Source organism: Acomys minous, assembly GCF_964271855.1.
Source record: "Acomys minous genome assembly, chromosome: 14".
Lineage (NCBI taxonomy): Eukaryota > Metazoa > Chordata > Mammalia > Rodentia > Muridae > Acomys > Acomys minous.
Window position 1 is genome coordinate 4,306,509 of NC_140496.1, and position 19,984 is coordinate 4,326,492.

Consider the following 19,984-nt stretch of genomic DNA (forward strand, 5'->3'; position numbering starts at 1 on the left):
CCAAGGCTTCTCTACAACTCATCCCCAGCCCTCGAGAGCCGCCATGTACTACAAAGGGACTGCTTGCCCTGGTCCCTCCTGGAGGCCTGCGATCCTTCCCACCAGCTCTTGTCACACAGGGCACTGCGTGAGCCCTCCCCTGCCTCAGGACGGGCTCAGTCTCAAAGCTGGTGCCGAGGCAGCACTTGGCCTATGCAAATGAATCAGACACACGCTGGCTGGCCTGCTAGAGCGCTGGCTTGCCCAGTGCCCAAATTGGGAAAAGTTACTCCGGGGCTGGCTGACCCTAGCAAGTGTCACTGAGGTAACTCCGAGTCCTTTTTCTGTTCCCCCATCCCTGCCTCTCAAGCTTCCGCCTTGTTCCTGTGTGGCACGCTTGGTGGCATCCGGTAACTCGGTACAAGGATGGCCTTCCCTCCTTCATCCTCTGCCCGATGGAACCCAGGGAGGAAGCAGGTACCTGGCCCATCCAGAGCTGGAGCCAGGCCCAGGCTACCCGTTAGTCCCACCGTCTCACCCACCCCCTAACTCGGACCCCTCCACACGGCACGGGTCACTCTCACATGGCCTTTTCCTTTCCTTTATCCCGGGGCCATGTTCTCACTCTTGCCCACCTCACTTGTTACGCAGGTCCAAGGTGGAGGGAAGGTGGCTAGCTACAGCCCAGCCCCTGCCCCCTGTGCGCTGAGCTTTATCTGGGGGTGCTGTGAGGGTAGCAGAGGAACCTTCCTTACAATCTGTCCTTGGCTTAGCTGCCCACCTGACCACTGTTATGTCAGTAAGAACACAGTTGGCCACTCACTGGTGTCACTCAGGGTTTCCGAGGCAGACCAACAGGTGCATACATGTGAGGAGACACGGGCGAGGCAGCTTGCCTGATCACGGAGGCTGAGAAGGTCAAAGTCCTGCGAGGTGACTCAGTCCATGTTCACAGGCTTGGGAACCAGGGGTTTCTGGGAAAGTTCTGGAACCCAAGGGCCGGAGAGTCTAGAGCACCTGTGCCGATAGATGCACCTTTCTGTTCCACGAGAGCCACTGGATGACTAAATGACACCTCTTATGGGGAACCACTATCCCCACCTGATCTGTGTCCCCCTCCCCCCACCCTTGCCCCCCGGCCAGTTTCCACTGGACACATCTAGCATCCTTGCTCCCAGGCAAGAAGTGTATCAATTAAGTCCAGCTCTGAAAGGCGGAGCGGCTCCAACAGGGGGTGCTGAGATGCAAGTGTCCTGTCAGCCACACGGGGGAGCTCTGGAGCTTAGACCAGGAGACAAGATCTCACCCACCCACACCAAGATGCTTCTGAGAGCCTTGAAGCTTTCCTTTCCCTATCTGCTTTTTTTTTTTTTGTAATCAGCTATTTTCATTCCATTAATTATTGCAGATTTCCTCATACTGTGCACATTCATTGCTGCTTTGGAACTACAGCCGCAATGAAACAACTGTTACCATGAAAACAATCAGACAACCGGAGGCACGGTGGTGTGTTTCTGGGGAGTGGTGAGAAATTGGGGGGTGGGGGGGGGCAGGCTCCAGCGCTCTGCCTGGTCCCACACCTTATAGAGACCGAGCGAGACAGTAGCTTATCTATAAAGTATCTTCTCTTTATTTAAGTTAGACAATTTCAAAGATGGTCTCCATCTATAAAATGGACAAAGTACAAGCTCTGTACAGCAGTTCTCTTTTAAAAATCAACTGGAAAAAAAATTACCAAACTATATTTTGAATTTGCAAAACACACTCACGGATGCCATCATTTTCAGCTTCACGGAGACGCGAGGACCACCACAGGAGACAACCACCTTCGCCTGCGTGCGCCCAGGGCTCCTGGGAGTTTTCAGTTTTAAAAACAGGAGTGGGGAGGGTGGGGTAGCCCCTGATGACGACAAAACAATGCAAGCATGGCGAAGTCACTTTGGCACACTGTCATGTAAACATGGCTCACAGCAGGGCCTTTGCCCAGCCCCACTCTGGTCAGAGCTGGGTTGAGTAGCACCCTGGTGGCCAGACAATCAGATGGTACACAGGTGATGAGACCACAGGGTGGGGGGCAGGTACAAGTGTGTGGCTGGGGAACTCCACCTACACACCTAGTTAAAAACGGCCCATGTAGCTTTACATCTGTGGTTTTCACTCTGATTAACAGCAGTGCAGAGGTATCAGGGGTCGGCAGCATAGATCGCGTGTGGGCTGCTCCAGCCAACCCCTGCCTTGTCCTTGACAGCTTTGCACCTGTACCTGTGAGTGACAGTCCTCAGAGGCCACCTTGGAAGGTGGACATGTGTAGACTTAATTAGACACATGGGCATCCTGTCTGTTATAATGCATCTTTGTTGGTTACTTGGCAGGGGTAAAAAAGACAGGGTCAGCACCTGGCCAGGCCTTCAGAGGCTTCGTGGTCATGGTGTGTGCACATAGGGAGCTTCTCAAGTAGAAGAAAGCCAGCCACACTGCCCCCCTTTGGAGCAGGTGGGAAGCAGAGCCTCCCCTGAAGGCCCTCTGAACACCTGAAACTCTGGTTCCCGCCATCTCTGGGACACCTGAGATGTGCGTGTATGACGCTTGCAGCCCTACTAGGCATCACTTCCCCTGCCTACATCCAGGTCACCTCTGAGGCTGACACGTGCCTAGTCCTCCATGTGGATGCACAGGCCTTGTGGTCCGAACTCTACCCACAATTCCTGCAGCAGCTGGTGGATGTACCCGGGGGTGTTACCCACACCAGGGCTGCACGCCACAGGCTGAAGGGCTGTTCTGTGCTCTGATGGCAGCTTAGTTAGTACCAAAGACCCAACATACAGGGTCTCAAGCCACTGGGAGGCCAGGGCTAGCATGTGACAGCTGTCCATGGTCTGTCACAAGGCAGTGGGGTCCTGCCAGCTCACATTAGTTAGAAGCTGTGGGGTTGAGTTTTCCTAAAGAAAAGAAATCTAATTTTAAAAGAAAACCCAAAGCAATTCTTGTCAAAAGAGGTTTACAGATGACAATGGGCACAAAGTGGACTTTCGAACCCAGCTGCAACCCCCTCACAGAAGTTAAACACCGATGCTTGTGGGCTGGGGCCAGTGGTTTGGGGATGCCCCCAGCTGGAAGAGCAGCAGGGCCGGCTGGTGAGGCTCCCGAGACAGCGATCCACCTGTGCTGTGGGAGTACAGGCCCCTCTGCGTGGCTGCGCTGCGGGGGTCACAGGATGATGTGGGGAAGGCATAGGGAACGGACCATCATTCTCTCTCTATATGTAGCTCTATTTAGTGTCCCACCATAGGAAAGTTCATGTTCAAATACAGCAAGGACGTCAGCGGAAGAGGGGACACGCTGGGAGAGGCCAGCTGAGCCCAGAGGGACGAGGACGGGGAAGGACAGGGAAATGTGCAAGGGACGGTCAGCGTTGTGGGAAGCGCATTTTGTTCTTTAGACAGGGTCTTGCCTGCCTCAGCCTCCTGAGTGATGGGATTTCAGGCACTGGCCACCATGCCTGGTTCACACACATGATTTTGGAAAGGTAACAATACAAAATGGAGATTGTTGAGTTCTTGCTGGGAGGGAAGCTTGTCCCTGCTCCCTCTGTCCTCAATCAAACATGCTTGCCACTTGTCCACTTGTCCCGACTAGCACTGGGCTGCTCCTCTGCTGGGGCGTGAGCAGGAAGCAGCAGAGGGTCTGCTCAGCTGTCGCCCGGCTCGCGTCTCCATGAGGACTTGAGACTTTCAGACCATGGTGGAACACTGAGGTATATAGCTTTGCGGAAAGTTTCAGAAACACCATTAACGTGATCACCAAACTCGGCCGGTGTGCAGGTGGACGGTGGGCCCTTGGGGCCTCTTATTGCTGCAGGTTGAGTGAGAATTTCCACTGTTGTGACAGGGCTGGGCCACACACCTCCACACTCAGGCCTCCGCTCTTGGCCGTGCGGCTGTCCAGGCACAGGTTGCTGCCCACGTGCCGAAGCTTCGAGTTCCCCTCGATCTGCTCCCACTTCTGCAGCAGACGAGAGCAAAGCAGAGACAGAGGAGGTTAAGGCCAGTGGAGGTCTGCACTGCTGGGCGCACGCCTGCTGCTTCCACATGCTTTCGCTGCTCATGAGCCACCACTCCGTCATGCTGCGTTCTCCCTGTGCCACTCTGGGGGTGCACGCCAGCACTATGGTGCTCCTCTGAATGCTAGCTAGCACCCTGGAACCAGCCACAGCCAGCAAGTCCACCAGCCCACTCTGCTGTGCCAAAGCCCTACAGCCTCGAGAAGTCTGAGGTGCCCTTACTCTGTTGTTTAGCAAGGAATATAAACATCCTATCAAACATTTATGCTTTTGTTTTTTAAAATAGCACACACTTTTCTTTTTCTGCCCACAGCTCCTCTTTCATTAACAAGGTCTGTGGCTCTAATTAATTTTTTATACATGCACTCAGTTCCTTGAAGTATTTCTGAAAATCCTAATGACATAGAATTATGTTTGCTCACTCCTGCCTCCTCTCCCCTTTGACTGTGTAAATGCACACGGTCAGGTGCCTGGAAGCTCGCCGGTCTCACTGACCACACTGAGACACGCCATGGAGCTGCCTCAATGGCAGGCCAGGGGGCAGCAGAGCAGGACCCACAGCGTGAGGCTGACCCTCCTGGGTACTCCGCCTGCTCACTCAGATTCCTCGCCAACAGTGGAAGTCGGGCAATCGCAGCCTGCGAGAGGCCGTGTCACCTGCACCAACTCGCTCCATCCTGTTCCAGTGCTGTCAGTTCTCCCTTGTCCCTTTGACACTGGGAGCCTGCCAAGTCCTTTGAGCTGCCCGACAAAGAGTGTGGAGTTAACAGAATCTGATTCTGGCTGCTGGGCAGGGGTGGGGTGGGGGTAGGATGGAGGCGGTGGGGGTGGGCAGGGCTCTGTCTGCCAAGTGTTGAGGCCTCAGCTAGACAGAGGGCGCTAAGAGAATGAGGAAACCGCGGCTGTCCCTGGAAGGCGGTCCTCAGCACTGGGTCTATCTGACAGGACACAGTAAGGTGGTGGATTTCCTGAAGCAGGTCCCTCACAGCCCCACAGGTGGAGGCTCAGGGCTCTACTCACTACCCAGAAGGCCTTCCCCACTTAGAAGCTCAGTGAAGGACCCCAAGAATAACACTGGAGCAGTGGTTTCTATTAACTCTTAGAGCAATGACTTGTTTTTAAAGGTGTAGAGACCTAGATACAAGTCTCACTTTATCGCTGCCTTATGTCAAAGTCACCTCCAGGGCTGACCGCGTTCTCAGTGGGTCCTGGCCTTCCCTGGTTCAATGGTCACAATCTCTATATAGGGGCTGACTCAAAGTCATACAACTGCACCAACAGACACAACTGTTTGGAGTGAGCACAGGGTGGCTAGGTCTTTGCAGAGCAAGGGCAGGGCACCAGGTCTGAGGGCAGGGCTTTGGAGATGGACTGGGGAGAGGTGACCCTGGCAAGTGTTTCCCTGACACCTAGGATCTACACAGGAACTGGATGTTGAATGTGGCCCTAGTCGCCGATCGCCAGCCGCTGGGCGGTAGTGCGTGGGGAAACTGGGCACCTGCCCCTCTGTGAGATCAGGTGAGCGGAAGGCTGCTTAGCTCGGCGCTGTAGCCCTCAGGCCTGCTTCCCCACACGTGTCTGTTCCAGGGAGGCAGAGTGGGAAGCCTGGCTGCACCCCACCAGGTTAGGAGGGACTGTCAAAAGTGCCTGCGCTGCTGTTGATGATGCCAATTGTCGCCGTAGGGCTCAGAGAGTGGTTTGTCTCACATCCCCGGGGAATATGCAGACTGAATGTCACAGCTTCCACTGAGCACAGACCCAGGGGAAGAAGTAACATACAGAGAAGCTCCTCAACTCTCACCCGGGAGAAGAGCCTGCGGTCTCACTGTGAGCTCAGAGTGAGAGGGAAGTGCGCCTCCCAACGCAGGTAAGCAAGCAGCTGCTGTGGCCCTGCACCTCAGGACAACAGCATTCTACATAACTGTTAGCCATGGAGATCACATCCAAACTCTAAGTCCACTTCCTGTGGGGTCTGGTCTACTCTGCTGATAGGTCTGTGTGTTCAGCCAGGTTCATCTCTTTTAACCTTTTCGATTGGATTTTTTTGTAAAGTTAAGCAGGAAGAACTAGTAGTTTATCCATGTTTTTGCTTAAGAAATCACGTAAATCACATACTTTCACAAAAATTGCTTTGTGGCCTGAAGATGGAAATGAGACCTCCAGTGTATGAATGCCAGCAACTGGACCTGAGGTGTGAGGTGGGGCAGCACACAGGCCTCGTCACTCGCCCCCCGCCCTGGCCCCGGGTGACGCACCTGCCTGCTGTCGTTCTCACGGCAGCCTTGCAGCCTGACGAGCGAGCCGGGAGAGCGGTCCACCACAGTAAGGCACAGGTCCACGTGCTTCACCGACTTCTCCTTCGTCAAGGCCCATTCCTGGAAGAGACCCCGAGGCCGAGGCACGCCTCACGTCAAAGTGCCGTCACTGGGAACCGGATGCAGGCCCCTCGGCTGCCCCACAGCTTGCCAGCTGCCCCCAGCCGAGGGGCAAAGCTACCCCCGGCTGCTGAGCTGGCCTTGGTAACCGTTACGTTTCGGTGTGATCACGTGGGCCCCAGCTGGCCTTGGCTCTGTGAATCTGCCTCAGCGGCTGGCAAGCTCTCCCAGTCACGACGGAATGACTTCCAATCCAGGAGTCAAAATAAACCCACCCTCAAGTGACCTCTGCCAGAACAGCAAGAAAAGTAGCTCATCCAGTGACCAAAATGGACTGTGTCCACAGTGGCTAACACTTCCTATCAAGACTAACTGTAGTAGGTGTTTTAGCTCCAAGGGCAAGCCTGAGATCCAGGTCAACTGTCTGGCTCTAACCCACAATTCCTCCTGCACTGTTTTGGAATGACTCTGGTTTGAAACGGGTTTAGGAATGTGGGTTGAATCTGTGAAAACTCTACAAGTGATATAGTGTCACTTTCAGCAAATACATGCATAGCTGAAGTCTGCAGGAACCTGCTGCTGGCACGCACAGGTCCTCTTAACTAACTCTGCGGGAACAGCACACGGCCTGGCTCCCGCTAACCAGGAGCTCACTAAGTGCTGAGTGGTCTCAAGCCTTCTCACAAGAGCTGCCTGAGGGCTCTGGGTGTCTTCTTTGCAGACAAGAGAATTGGGTCAGAAGGCATTTAAATATTCTTGCCTATGCTTTTTAGCAATTCAAGCACATGCACATGCACGTGCACACAGAGGGCAGGGCTGCCTACCACCTCTCTGAACCCTGAACAAGATCATGTAGGAGCACAAAGACTGGAGACAGAGAGGGGGGTGGCAGTGAAGTGACCACACAGAAGGCCCGGGTAGGGCTGCCTGATCCATTTAAGGGTGCAGCCACCCACCCAGGCCTCTGGGATCCAGAAGTGGAGGCCTCGGCAAGCCTGGTAGCCCACAGGGATACAGGGCTGCCCTGGTGGCGAGGCTGGCACCCCACAGGGATACTAGGCTGCCCTGGCCCTAGCTTCTTGACTTTGCTCTGGCTTCAGTGAGCTGTGTCTGGCGGGGAATCTGAAGCCGCATGGAGTAGTTCATCTGTACGCGCTATAGGGATTGCCCTTTCTTTCTCAGGCCACAAGGGCAGCAGTGAGGGTGATAAACAGTCACCAGAGAAGCCGCTGCCAACTATGAGCAAGTAGTCTGCTGAGGCAAGACACTGAAGCCGAATGAGACAGGACTCCCACTTCAGGGCTGCCATGGGACATGCGGTCTCCTGATGCTCTGAGAAGTGTGTGTGTTGGGGGGGGGAAAGCAGAGGGGGCTGGGAAAGCGGAAGGACAGAGAACTGTGAAAGACAGAGGATCCTGACGCTCTGAGAAGTATAGAAGAGGGGTGTGTGTGTGTGTGTGTGTGTGTGTGTGTGTGTGTGTGTGTGTGTGTGTGTGTTGGGGGGGAAAGCAGAGGGGGCTGGGAAAGCGGAAGGACAGAGAACTGTGAAAGACAGAGGATCCAGTGAGCCCAGAGGCAGGAAGCTTTGGTTTTCTTTTCTTTTTTTTTTTTTTTTTGGTTTTTCGAGACAAGGTTTCTCTGTGTAGCCCTGGCTGTCCTGGACTAACTTTGTAGACCAGGCTGGCCTCCAACTCACAGCGATCTGTCTGCCTCTGCCTCCCGAGTGCTGGGATTAAAGGAGTGCGCCACCACCGCCCGGCTGCTTTGGTTTTCTTTGATCTGAGCTTTTCCTGATAAGTTTCTGCTTTGAGACAGGAACGCTGCTCTGTGCCGCTGTGCACCAGCAGGAAGAACTCACAGAAGAGACCTGGACTTTGGGTGCTTGCTTCCAGATGGGCCAGGGTGTGGCACTGCAGCTCTAGGACAGGAAGTCCAGGACCCCCTGGCTGCCACACCTGTTTGTGGTCAGGAGCGTCTTAGGGACCTCTGGGCACTGAGGGTCTGTCGTCATATGACACGTGTGGAAGATGCTGGGGGTGGAGGGATGGCAGGCCAGGAAGATCACATGAGGATGTTGTATGCGTCATTAAGACGAACAATACACTGAATTCCCAGAGTCTGATCTGGCTTTGCAAGCAGCAGAGGTGGCCACTTCTGTGCTGCTCCTTCAGCTACCGCAATTTATAAACTAAGACGTAAGAAGTGCCCTTATGAGCAGCCTCCTTAAATAGTGCAGCTATGAGTTCTCTCATTCTGTATGTGCTGCTGAGGAGTTAGCAGGACATCAGATGACACGTCCCATCTATGCCGCCTCCACTGTCAGGGAGTGGCACTTGACCCCAAAAGCTTCACTCTTGATTAACCCAGAGGGGGCTCAGTCGTGTACGGACACTGGCTGGTGTCATCTTTGCCTCTGGGTCCCCTCCAAGCACTGGAGTGCTACCCACCAGCCACACGTGGCAGCTCGCATTTAAATTCAGTCGAGTTGAACACTTAATTTGCACAGGCACCTGATGGCCGTAGGTCTAGGGCACTTCCAGCACATGGGTCATGGACCCCAGCAGGGCCTGGGGGTTGGTAAGTGGTAAATTGTGCTAATCACCAAGCCTGCCAAGGATCAGGACCCAACACCCTCTGGTCTTCACCAGCAGGCGCTGGTCCTCGACCTGAGAAGCCTGAAGCTGAGCAGGGGCAGCCATGGGTGCAGATGCAGGGCTGGTACTGGGGGAGCGGGCTCAGCAGGATGACAGAGCTGGCAAGGAAGTCATAGCCTGAACCACATCACCTTCTGCCAGTAAGCACAGCCCTCAGCACCGCAGCCCAGCCCTCAGCACGGAAGCCCAGCCCTCAGCACGGCAGCACAGCCCAAAGGAGACGAGCAGCGCAAGGTGTCAGTCAGTGCCTGTGACATCATCTCACTTGGGTCTGAGGTTGTTGGCAAGAAAGAGGCCCGGGGCTTCCAGCTGAGGGCTCTAGGCCTGCAGGGGCGAGCAGGCTGCCCACCTACCTGGTTCCCTCCAGCGTTGTGACACTCATAAATCCCAACCACTCCATCAGCAAAGTGTCCCAAGGTGTCCAAGCAGTTGGTCCCCTGTTGCAAGGCCCCGAAAGCTATGTCCTGGTGGTCTGGAACCCTGAAACGAATTCACTGTAAGAGCCAAGGCCGCCTCTGCAGCCCTGCACTTCCTGTTCACCAGGGAATCTGCACACGGTCTCAAGAATGAGGCGGCAGAGACAGAGGCTGGCTTCCTGTCACCCTGATAGGATGCGGCTACTGCCCCTAGACTGCTAACTCTGTAAGACTCTAAGTGGGCCAGGCATGATGGCGCCTGTAACCCCAGCACTCGGAAGCCGGAGCGAGGAGGACTTGTGTGAGCGTTTGAGGCCAGCCTGGGCTACAGAGTGAGGAGCCCCCCCCCCCAAAAAAAAACCCCAACAAAAACAACTGTTAATAGGAGAGGCTTACTCCTGTCCTGGTGAGGGAGAGCTACAAGTATGCTGGGTTTTTGGGTGTCTCTCAGAAAGCCACTCACAGGGCTGAGATCTGATTCTGTTTTTCACAGGTCGAGACCTTACCCCGTAGGGCACAGCCTGTGGGACCCAGCACACGCACACAAATGGTGAGTGTCATGAATTTAGGAAGGAGGCAAGAGCTTGGCCTCATCTTTGAGTGTGGTCTCCTGATTTTTTTTTTAAGAGAAGGTTTCTCTGTGTGGCCTTGGCTGTCCTGGAACTCAATCTGTAGACCAGGCTGGCCTCGAACTCAAGAGAGGCCTCGCCTTGCAAACCCTGGGATTAAAGGTGTGAGCTACCACGCCTGGCCTGTGGCCTCCTGATTAGGGGCCATAATCTAAACTTCAACTGGTTCTCCTGTGGAAACGATTAACTGGGCAGGGCCTTGAAGGTGAGAAGGACCTGGCAGCACCTGTCACCAGGGCCCACTGATCCTCTACAGGGGCCATGGGTGCCCTCAGGACACAGCTCATGGCCGCTTCTGTGAAGAGTGGTGTTGAGGCTCAGCAGGGCGCTGCTGTCATTCACCTCTAGTAGGAGCTGGGACACCATCACTGTCAACCCTATTCTACGGTCACTGGGAAGGGGCAACTGAAGGGAGCCGTGTGGAGAGGACAGAGGAGCAGAATTAGCTCCCAGAGAGACAACCTCTGCCTCACTAGCTCACCTCTTAGTAAGAGGGGACAAACTAAGCCAGGGGTGCTCTGGATTCTCCCAGAGCAAGGGCAACTCCGCAAAAGAGGGGGCACCCGTGGGGTGTGGCCACGCGCTCTCCCTGGTAGCCAGCCAGCTCCCTGTCATCTTTGCGCCTCAGCCTTCACAAAGTAGCCCGGGGTCTCCAGGCCTTACCTCAGCTCTGGGTAGACGTTGTCCAGGTACCACTTGAAGGGCTTGCAGCCCAGCTTTCTCCTGAGCTCCAGCCGGCTCTGGATACTGGAGAAGGGGAGACACACTCAGTCGGCTGCTACTGTGAGTAAGGCGGCCTGTGTGACGGCATCATGACTGCTCACCTCCAGCCAGGGCCTTGCTGGCACAGAGCAGAGGCCCCTGCTGACATCGCCAGCTACCCCACCTGCCCCCAAGGTCCCCACCAGAGGAACAGGGCAGGTGGCACTCACTTTCCATAGGGCACGTTTCGGGCAGAAGGCACCGCTGCGTAGTAGAAGTTTTTGTATTCGTCCATCCAGACCTCAGCTGCTCGCCGGGTGTTCCTGAAAACAAAGCAAGCCTGCCTGAGATGTGACTTCAACCCTTTCTCCAGAGGCACCTGTCCCAGCATGTCTGCTGGGGTGTCAACGAGGACAGTGGCCACAAGGTGGCACCGTGCAGCAGCAGCTACCTCAGGGTCTGTGGGATGTGCTCAGCCTACACTCGAGCCACCATCACTAACAGCACAAGCCGCAGGGACAAACAAACATGTGCTGGAAAGGCATCCCTGGTGTGCCATGGGGACCTTCCACAGCCTGAGTGGATGTGTCACTACTGGCATGCTGGGAAGTGAACTGGGTTGCCCTAACTTCACTGTCCTCTGTAGATTAGAAATGACAGCATGAAGAAGGCGGCGCATCATGACCACGGATGCTCGTTGTCCTTGGCTCTAGTGCGTAAGGGAGCTTGCTTCCATGACCCTTAGGGAGAGCAGGGAGAGCCACCACATGCACACAGAGCTGCAGACCCTCTGCTCAGAGCAGGGGAAACGGCCTACCGCGCTCTGCCAAGGTGAGTGCAGCAGGCAGTGGTCACCCTGTAGGTCAACCATTTTCTCTGCAGTAAGGTCTTTTAAATGCTGCACCTGTCACACTGTCTGAGCTGTAATCACTACATCCATTGCCACCTGGGGCCTCCATCTGCCCCGTAAGATGACAAATATTCCTGTTGTCCCCGAATGGGGGAGGGGACAGACTGTTGTAAATGCACTCATCCTGGTGTGCTAACTCCAGAACCTTACCTCAAGGTTCATAGCCAGGAGTGAAATACATGCGAAAGTGTTCTTATTTCAGTTTGTAACAGGAAACCCAGAAGCTCTGATGAGTGGCTGTGGAGTGCACACTCACGGGTGTGGGAGGCTGTGGAGTGCACACTCACGGGTGTGGGTGGCAGCTGTGGAGTGCACACTCACAGGGGTGGGTGGCTGTGGAGTGGGAGGCTGTGGAGTGCACACTCACAGGTGTGGGAGGCTGTGGAGTGCACACTCACAGGGGTGGGTGGCTGTGGAGTGGGAGGCTGTGGAGTGCACACTCACAGGTGTGGGTGTGCCCATGTGACTGAGACAGACTCTGGGTCTCCGTGTGTCTGTGAGGAGCAGAAGTGATGGGCTCAAGAAGGCCCTGGCCGACCAATGGCCGTATCCCTAGTACAGTCACATATGGTGGCTTTACTGGGAGGTGGTGACAGGTATGGGCTGGAGCCATGTCCAGGGGCTGCATCTGCCCTCCACGTCCCGTCTGCCACCCAGTAAGCAGTCTCAACACCACCCTCGCACCAGCTTCTGTTTCAACAGGTCCAGAACCGGTCAGGTGACCATGGACAGAGCATCCAACCACCTTGCGGTCTCTGACAGGCTGGACTCTGTGCCACCTCCAAAGGGAGCTCTGTGGTCAAACCTTGTCAAACCTGTCCCTCTGCCTGTCCCAGTCAACTTCATGTCCCTGTGGTCCGACCAGTTAGCATTAGCGTATCCGGTCTGGAGTATGGGTTTGCTGTCTGCTCCCTAAGGTCCAACTCCACACTGTCGGCCCCTGTGAGGTCTGACTTACAGGTTTTTGGTTTTTTTAGACAGGGCCTCACTCTGCAACCTTAACTAACCTCAAACTCACAGACACCCACCTGCTTCTGCCTTCTGAGTATGGGGATTAAAGGTGTGCGCCACCATGTGAGAACTGGAAGACTCCCAGGGAAAACCTGGTTGGACCAAGCAGCTTTTCGGGCTGTTTACTAACATCTACTGCCAGTCACTAACGGGCTATAAGCCATCGTGTTGTTGGGTGGAGTTCAGTGTGACCTGCTTTCTGACATGGTTCCAATGTCTGCTTCTCCAGAACTCATCCTGAAATTTGGCTGCATTTAAATGACACCAAGAGGTAGGCGCTTCAAGCAGTGGCCAGGCCACAGGGCTGTGTGGTCACCAGCCTGCAGCGGTTCCTTAGTCTCCTCTCTTACCCTTCACCATGTGGGGCACAGGGACGGCCACTGGCAGGGTTGACACCTTGGCCCAGATGTGTCAGCCAGCAGCACAGTTAGCCGGCAGTGTTGCTCTTTATGACTCAGCCAGCAGCACTTGCTTCTGCAGCACACAACGGGAAATGCTGTTCTTATCTGCACTGAGTGGCGATACAGCACAAATCAGGCTCTCCCTTTGAGGTACGCGGGTAGGTTTTTGTGACCATCGCATGTCAGTCTTTCCCTGATGTCCCAGGGCTAACTCCAGCAATTGCCCTCCCCTGCCAGCCCACCTTCAGTGGCCACATCTGTTCTCCTTGTCCACCATGATGGAGCACACTGAGACAGCATCTTTTCTCCCTGGAATACCGTCCTGCATGCCGGCCACTGCTCCGTTCCTCAGCCCGGGACTCATGTGTGTCAAAGGACACTGCCTCCCCTCCCCTCCCCCACACAGCTCCACGGTGTCCTCTGAGTAGACAGAAGGTATCTGGTCTGGCCCCTCAGCACTTACCGGGCAAAGACAGTGCCACTGCCACCTGGGAACGTGTAGGGGTGCTGCTTCCGGAACACATGCCCCACGCGGCTACACGGGATGATCTCGAGGCTGCCACCACACTGCCACACGCGGAATGAGATCTCTGATGAGGAGGAAATTCGGCAGCCGTCAGTCTGTAATAGCTGCTGTCCCCTGCCTTAGCGTCAGTCTGTCATAGGTACTGTCCCCCTGCCTTAGCGTCAGTCTGCCACAGCTGTTGTCCCCCCTGCCTAGTCACCTACTGCATCTCCCTTTTAACTGCCGAGGGAAACCAAGGAGGGGCTGCTTCTCCGGACCATGGTCTGGAACTTTTACGGAGGAAACACTGGATGCACCTGGACAGCCAGCTCCCCAGCACACCCAGGACTGACATGCACGGGAAACGCTACAGAACAGCAAGTCTCTCAAGGGTGAGTCCTCGTTGGAAAGCAGATGCCTCCTAGACTGAAAGTATCCCAGTGACACCACAGCTGCTGACTGCAGACATGTGCACAGACTGCATTCCTCCACACCATTTACTGTAAACTGAACGAGTGCCAGGATGCACTGGGCTTTCCTGCCTGTTGCCCCCCATGTATCAGCAGGTCCAGATGCCAACCAAGTTCCCAGGGTAGTAACCAGGGACAGTCACCTGCCCTAACTTTAGCAAGACATAGGGTTTAAACAGGAGGACCAACAAGGGCCATTCTGAAAGACACCATGACATCTGTAAAGTGTGAGCTCTCTAGGTTGCTGGACAGACCCTCAGCACATCCACCAATGAGAACAGAGAAAACAGAGGCAGGATCTCTGCAGACCATAAGCTATGGAGGGCTAAGTTTTCTAGACCAGCATGTTGTTACGGCAAGCATGGGTGCTGGGAGTCTGAATGCCACTAGGTGAGTACAGCCTGAAGCCCTGCCTGGGGAGGGGGGGAAGGGAGGAGGGAGGGGGAAAGCAAGCTAAAATCATACAAGCAGTTCCCTGGGGAAGAACAGTTACAATTCCAACCCCCTGCATGGTGTGGCCAGCACCACCTGCACAGATGCAGGAGGGTGTTCCCAACTTTTCCAGTATTCAACAACACTGAGTAAGGTGCTCATGGGAGCTTCCTGGGCAGGGTATCTGCTGAGCCAGCAGGGGGCCAGGCGAGTACTTTCAAGGCAGCTCCTTACATGAGCCCTGGGCATGGCGCATGCCTCCCATAGGAACTGGGAGCATAGAGCACCTGCCCTAACACCTCCAGGGCCTGCCTGGGAGGGAGCTCTGCCTCAAATCTCACCTTTGCCCTGTTGCACCTGCTTTTCTTTTTTTCTTTCTTTTCTTTTTCTTTTTTCTTTCTTTCTTTCTTTTTTAGATGGGGCTTCTCTGTGTTAGCCGTGGCTGTCCTGGACTCACTTTGTAGACCAGGGTGGCCTTGAACTCACAGTGATCCGCCTGCTTTGGCCTCCTGAGTGCTGGGATTAAAGGTGTGCGCCACCACACGCGGCTGCAACTGCTTTTCTACACACGATGCTGTTGTCACACATGAGCACACATGGAAGACACGGCTCGGGTGTTTCTCGGGCGTCTTTGCTCTCCTCCCCACATCACTGCCACCAAGCCTGAGTGGGCTGGTGACTGCTAGCTGCCTGCCTGGCTCCAGCAGAAGGAGCTGGGAGCAGACAGAGCTCTGCACAAGGTGGATTCACACCACAGGCCTGGCAGTCCTGCTCAGCCTCCAAGTGTCCCCAGGGGGCAGACGACATCAGGTCTCCTCAAGGAAAGGACATCTACTCTTCCTGCCTTCCTCAGACCCTCAATTAGTAAGTAGAAAATACGTCAAAGCCCGAGCCATGCGACCCAGTCTCTCCTCCCTGGGCTCCAGGCCAGGTCACCTTAGATGCAGAGCGACACACAGGAGGCTGGCGGACACACGGAACACATGCTGGCCCACTGGGTGGCCCCGGCTCCTGGAGCCGATATGTAGTACAAGGGGCTCAGGGACTGTTCAGGTTCACTAGCTCAAAGTCTTTTTTGCTCACCACCCAAGCCCACCGCTGCATTGGAATGCTGGGTGGGTGGTGGTGTGGGGGGGGGCAGGCACGGGAGGGTGAGACTGGCTCACGCCCCCCCCCCTTCTCCTCCCCATGGATCCAGAGCCTTCTATCATGCTGGGCAGAGGCGTCCTACCAGATGAAACATCTCCACCAACATCAACTTCAAAAGACACATCGGATGACAGGCTGGCTGAAGCTTGTCTTTAAAGCTAACAGGAACTATCAAAGTCTCTGTCACCAGAAAAACTACTCAAAGTGACAGTGGTGTCACTTTCCCTCCTCTCCTTGTCCCTTTCTCTCCCAGGGCACACCTGCGTAAGGACAAAAGAAACTAAACTCCTGATAGCGAGGGGTGGGGGGAGAGAAGGTCGGCTCTGAAAGAGGAGAACCTGAAATCAAAGGCTTCGAGTAAAACAAGAAACAAACCACAAACAAGCTGACTATTCTTTCCACCTGTCACTCACGACACTTGAGACAGCTGCCCACACAGCTCACCACCTGTAAAGTGTCCATGTCTCATTCCTGGGCAAACCGTCTCCATGGGTCATTAAAAACAATTCCCAAAAGCAGTGGAGAAGGATCTGAGGATCAGGGCCCCCCCATGTGACATGAACTGTGACACTGAGTACGTTCAGCCAACGCAGCAGCTGCCCAGCCCCACGACCATGCCGCACAGCTAACCAGAGCCTCAGACACCTTCTTTCTCAGTTTCGGAGGCATGGGTTTCAGACCCCTAGGTCAAAGGATGTGACAGCATCAGGGATGACCTGAGCCCTCGTCTCCTCTCCACCTTGACACTAGGAACACATCTTACTGTCATCCCTGCGGTCAAAATGTGTGCACGCACATATGCATGTGGAGAAGCTGGCTTGCATACCAAATGGCTACTCTGAAGCCTTGCTAGCATGTGGCCCTGCCTCCCGCACCTCACAGGGTGAGCAGCAAGCTGCCCTGCCTCCTGCAGCACCTCACAGGGTGAGCAGCAAGCTGCCCTGCCTCCCGCACCTCACAGGGTGAGCAGCATGCCGCCCTGCCTCCCGCAGCACCTCACAGGGTGAGCAGCAAGCTGCCCTGCCTCCTGCAGCACCTCACAGGGTGAGCAGCAAGCCGCCCTGCCTCCCGCACCTCACAGGGTGAGCAGCAAGCTGCCCTGCCTCCCGCACCTCACAGGGTGAGCAGCATGCCGCCCTGCCTCCCGCACCTCACAGGGTGAGCAGCATGCCGCCCTGCCTCCCGCAGCACCTCACAGGGTGAGCAGCATGCCGCCCTGCCTCCCGCAGCACCCCACAGGTGAGCAGCATGCCGCCCTGCCTCCCGCAGCACCTCACAGGTGAGCAGCATGCCGCCCTGCCTCCCGCAGCACCTCACAGGTGAGCAGCATGCCGCCCTGCCTCCCGCAGCACCCCACAGGGTGAGCAGCATGCCGCCCTGCCTCCCGCACCCCACAGTGTCCACATACCCAGGTTCTCTCCTCCCCAGACGTCCATCATCATGTCGTACTTGCCCAGCTCTTCAAAATAGAGCTTGTCCATCACAAACAGGCCACCAGCAATCATGGGGGTTCTGAGAGGGAAAGGAGAGTGAGGGTTAGACCACAGCACAGGCTGACCTCTGTCCTCCACTGTGCTCTGAGGGACTTTCACTCCCTGATGGCCTCTAGTCACTACCTGGAGACCCATGGAGGCTGGGACCCTCAAGTTACACAAACCGTGGAAGTACCACTCGAGGCCACAGCACACAGTTCCACTCTGCGACAGGAAAAACTACAGCATAAACAGGGGGCAACACAAAACCAGCAGAGACTCCTTGTAAGCAAGTGACTGAGGAAAAGGACCTCCAGTTCCCTCACTGTGTGACCTGGTGGCATACGCTGGCCTTAAAGGGAGGCCAGGGGGGCTGGAGAGATGGCTCAGAGGTTAAGAGCACTGGACTGTTCATCCAGAGGTCCTGAGTTCAATTCTCGGCAACCACATGGTGGCTCACAGCCATCTATAGTGAGATCTGATGCCCTATTCTAGCCTGCACGGGTATATGCAGGTAGAGCATGGTATATGTAATAATAAATAAGTAAATCTTAAAAAAAAAAAAAAGGAGGCCAGGGGGCCTGGAAGGCACAGAGCTCTCCCCCCTCTCCCCCGCTGGTGTCCTGGAGGCTCCCCACCAGGCAGGATCCCTGCACTTACTTTATAGGGGCAACTGGGTTTCCCTGGCGGGACCTCCTCTGCTCCGGCGTCATGTAATCCCACTTGAACACCAAGTTCCAGTCAAAACCTGCCGGCCCAGGAAAGAAATGGCAGTGAGAAGACAGTCTCTCAGACCTGGCTGTCCCGCCCTAGTAGCTTGACGCTGAGCACATGTTGACAGAGCTCACTGTCAACCAACCAAACAACCGAAATGAAGAGGTGGCGGAGGGGGAGGGGCCAGGGGAACGGCTGGCAGGCTGGGTACGGAGCACGAGCACGGGAAAACCTTCCCCAACCTCCAAAGCCAACGGAGGTCTGAGTTTCCTTCTGAAAACACATAACTACACAGCTGTCTGTGCGTGGTTAAGCACACATGGATTCAGGTGTCAGTGGCGCTCACAGAAGAGTGTTGGAGCAGGAGTCACGGTCACTCAAGCATCTTTCCTGCCGCTCTAACCTTTTTTAAAATTTTGATATAGGGTACTGCTTGGTAACCCAGGTCATTCTTTAACTTGTAGCCGTCCTCCTGCCTCGGCTCCCCCCTGCTCCCAGGACTGCAGACATGTGCCGCCACGCCTGCTGGGATTTTGTTAAGAAAAAATGTGAGATGTGATGCCATTGCACCCACAAGGGCTGTGCACACAAAACTGGGACGCCGGGACGAGTCAGAGCTAGAGGAATCACAGCAGGCTTCCAGAACTACAGTGCGGCAGGCTGTGCCTCCGTGGGACCCCCGGCTCTCCAGGCATGGACCAGGACCTCTGAGAGGCCCTAACGTGGAGGCCACAGGGCTGTGTGATGTAGTGCCCTGCTCCTCCTCCCCCCCACAAAGCACTGGAACCTCAACAACTCTTAAGTACAAAGGGGAAGCGTGGACAGGATTCTCTTGGTTCCTGGAGGGGACCAGAGGTGACACTAGCCCATTCACACAAAGGCCACCCCGTGGTGAAGCAGCCTGTGGTCCTGGGGCTGGGGAGGGCCAGAGGCCAAGCTTGAGCACAAAGGTGAGACTGGTGCCTGGTGAGTGGGCAGTGAGGAGGCCACTCCAGAGCGCAGGCTGGGCAGCACTCCAGGGCGTAGGCTGGCAGGGCAGCGAGCGGGCCAGGCATGTTGGCTACAAGAGGAAGGCTAGAGCATGCAGAGAACACAACAACAGGTTCCAGGCCCCATCTGCAAGTCCTCGGCTCCATGTCTCAAGCCCTGCCTCTTGCTGCCCACAGCGGGCAGAGGCTCCTCTGCTCCCATCTGCAGGGACGTCACACGTACACATTCCCCTAGCTTTACTAGGGGAGGGAGGATGGGCTAAAAGGGTGGACAGTGGGGGTGGTGTTGTCTGTCAGGAAAGCACAGCCAATCAGAAACCACACTACTACAGTGTGAACTCCGTTGTTACTGTCACTGCTGACTGTAGGACAGCAGTGGTCAGAGACCTACCATGTGGACAGTTGACACCTACCGCCCTTGAGGTCAGCAGAGGCACCCACGTACTGGAAGTTGTCCATGTTAATGACATCGATGATGGGGGACACTACCCGAGTCCTGTCCTGAGCAGAGACAAAGGAAGAACAGATACTTGTTAGGACCCCCCCCCCCCCCCCGGCAAAGCAAGAGCTGCCACCCCAGCAGGCCTTCCCTTCAGACACCAGGTCCCACGATGGGCACGGTGGTGGCATGAGAGGGGACAGCTAATGACTGGACACTTCTACTTCTTCTCCCAGCCACAGGCCCGGGCTGTACAGTGGCCTCGAGTCCTGATTAGGGACGTGGGTAGATGTCAGTGTCAGAGAACTAAGCTCGACCACTCCGTGTCTGTCACCCTCTCACGACCTGCACTGATGCTGCTCAGGAATGAACTCATGGCTCAAGTGCCTACACCACAAAGCCAGGAAGGACTTCTGGGTGCAGGTGGCATGAGATGCGGGGGCCACCATCACCTCCTACAGCTGACTGGAGTTGTCAGATCCTAACTCAACGCCCCTGTGATTCTGCCAACCACGCCTGCCTTCCATTGACCCTCCTGTTCATGCCACAGTGCCACTCTGCTGGGCACAAGCACACGGCCTTCAACCTCCTCGGACCTCCCAGCTCATGAGAGTGTGGTCCTCAAGTTACTTAGAGCATGCTTGTTAGCTGAAGAAAGGCCTAGAAGTTCAGCAACA

At 55.5% G+C, this 19,984-nt stretch overlaps 1 protein-coding gene and 1 long non-coding RNA gene across 2 annotated transcripts in view; one reads left to right on the forward strand and one right to left on the reverse strand.

Moving 5' to 3' along the window:
* Positions 1–1,586: 1,586 nt before the first annotated feature.
* Positions 1,587–19,984, reverse strand: part of GALNT2 (polypeptide N-acetylgalactosaminyltransferase 2) — a 115,266-nt gene continuing 96,868 nt past the window's right edge. Inside the window, exons 8-16 of the mRNA XM_084755961.1 lie at positions 19,282–19,369; positions 17,826–17,913; positions 17,102–17,205; positions 13,601–13,727; positions 11,046–11,138; positions 10,777–10,860; positions 9,422–9,548; positions 6,295–6,414; positions 1,587–3,981 (exon numbers count right to left, since the gene is read on the reverse strand). Of these exons, the coding sequence (XP_084612087.1) occupies positions 3,826–3,981; positions 6,295–6,414; positions 9,422–9,548; positions 10,777–10,860; positions 11,046–11,138; positions 13,601–13,727; positions 17,102–17,205; positions 17,826–17,913; positions 19,282–19,369 (987 nt within the window). The 3' untranslated portion in view covers positions 1,587–3,825. The remainder of the gene's footprint in view (positions 3,982–6,294; positions 6,415–9,421; positions 9,549–10,776; positions 10,861–11,045; positions 11,139–13,600; positions 13,728–17,101; positions 17,206–17,825; positions 17,914–19,281; positions 19,370–19,984) is intronic.
* LOC311582737 lies at positions 13,678–16,690 on the forward strand. Its single transcript, XR_014774214.1, has 3 exons — positions 13,678–13,802; positions 13,839–15,408; positions 15,743–16,690. It is a non-coding gene; the product is annotated as an uncharacterized lncRNA (long non-coding RNA).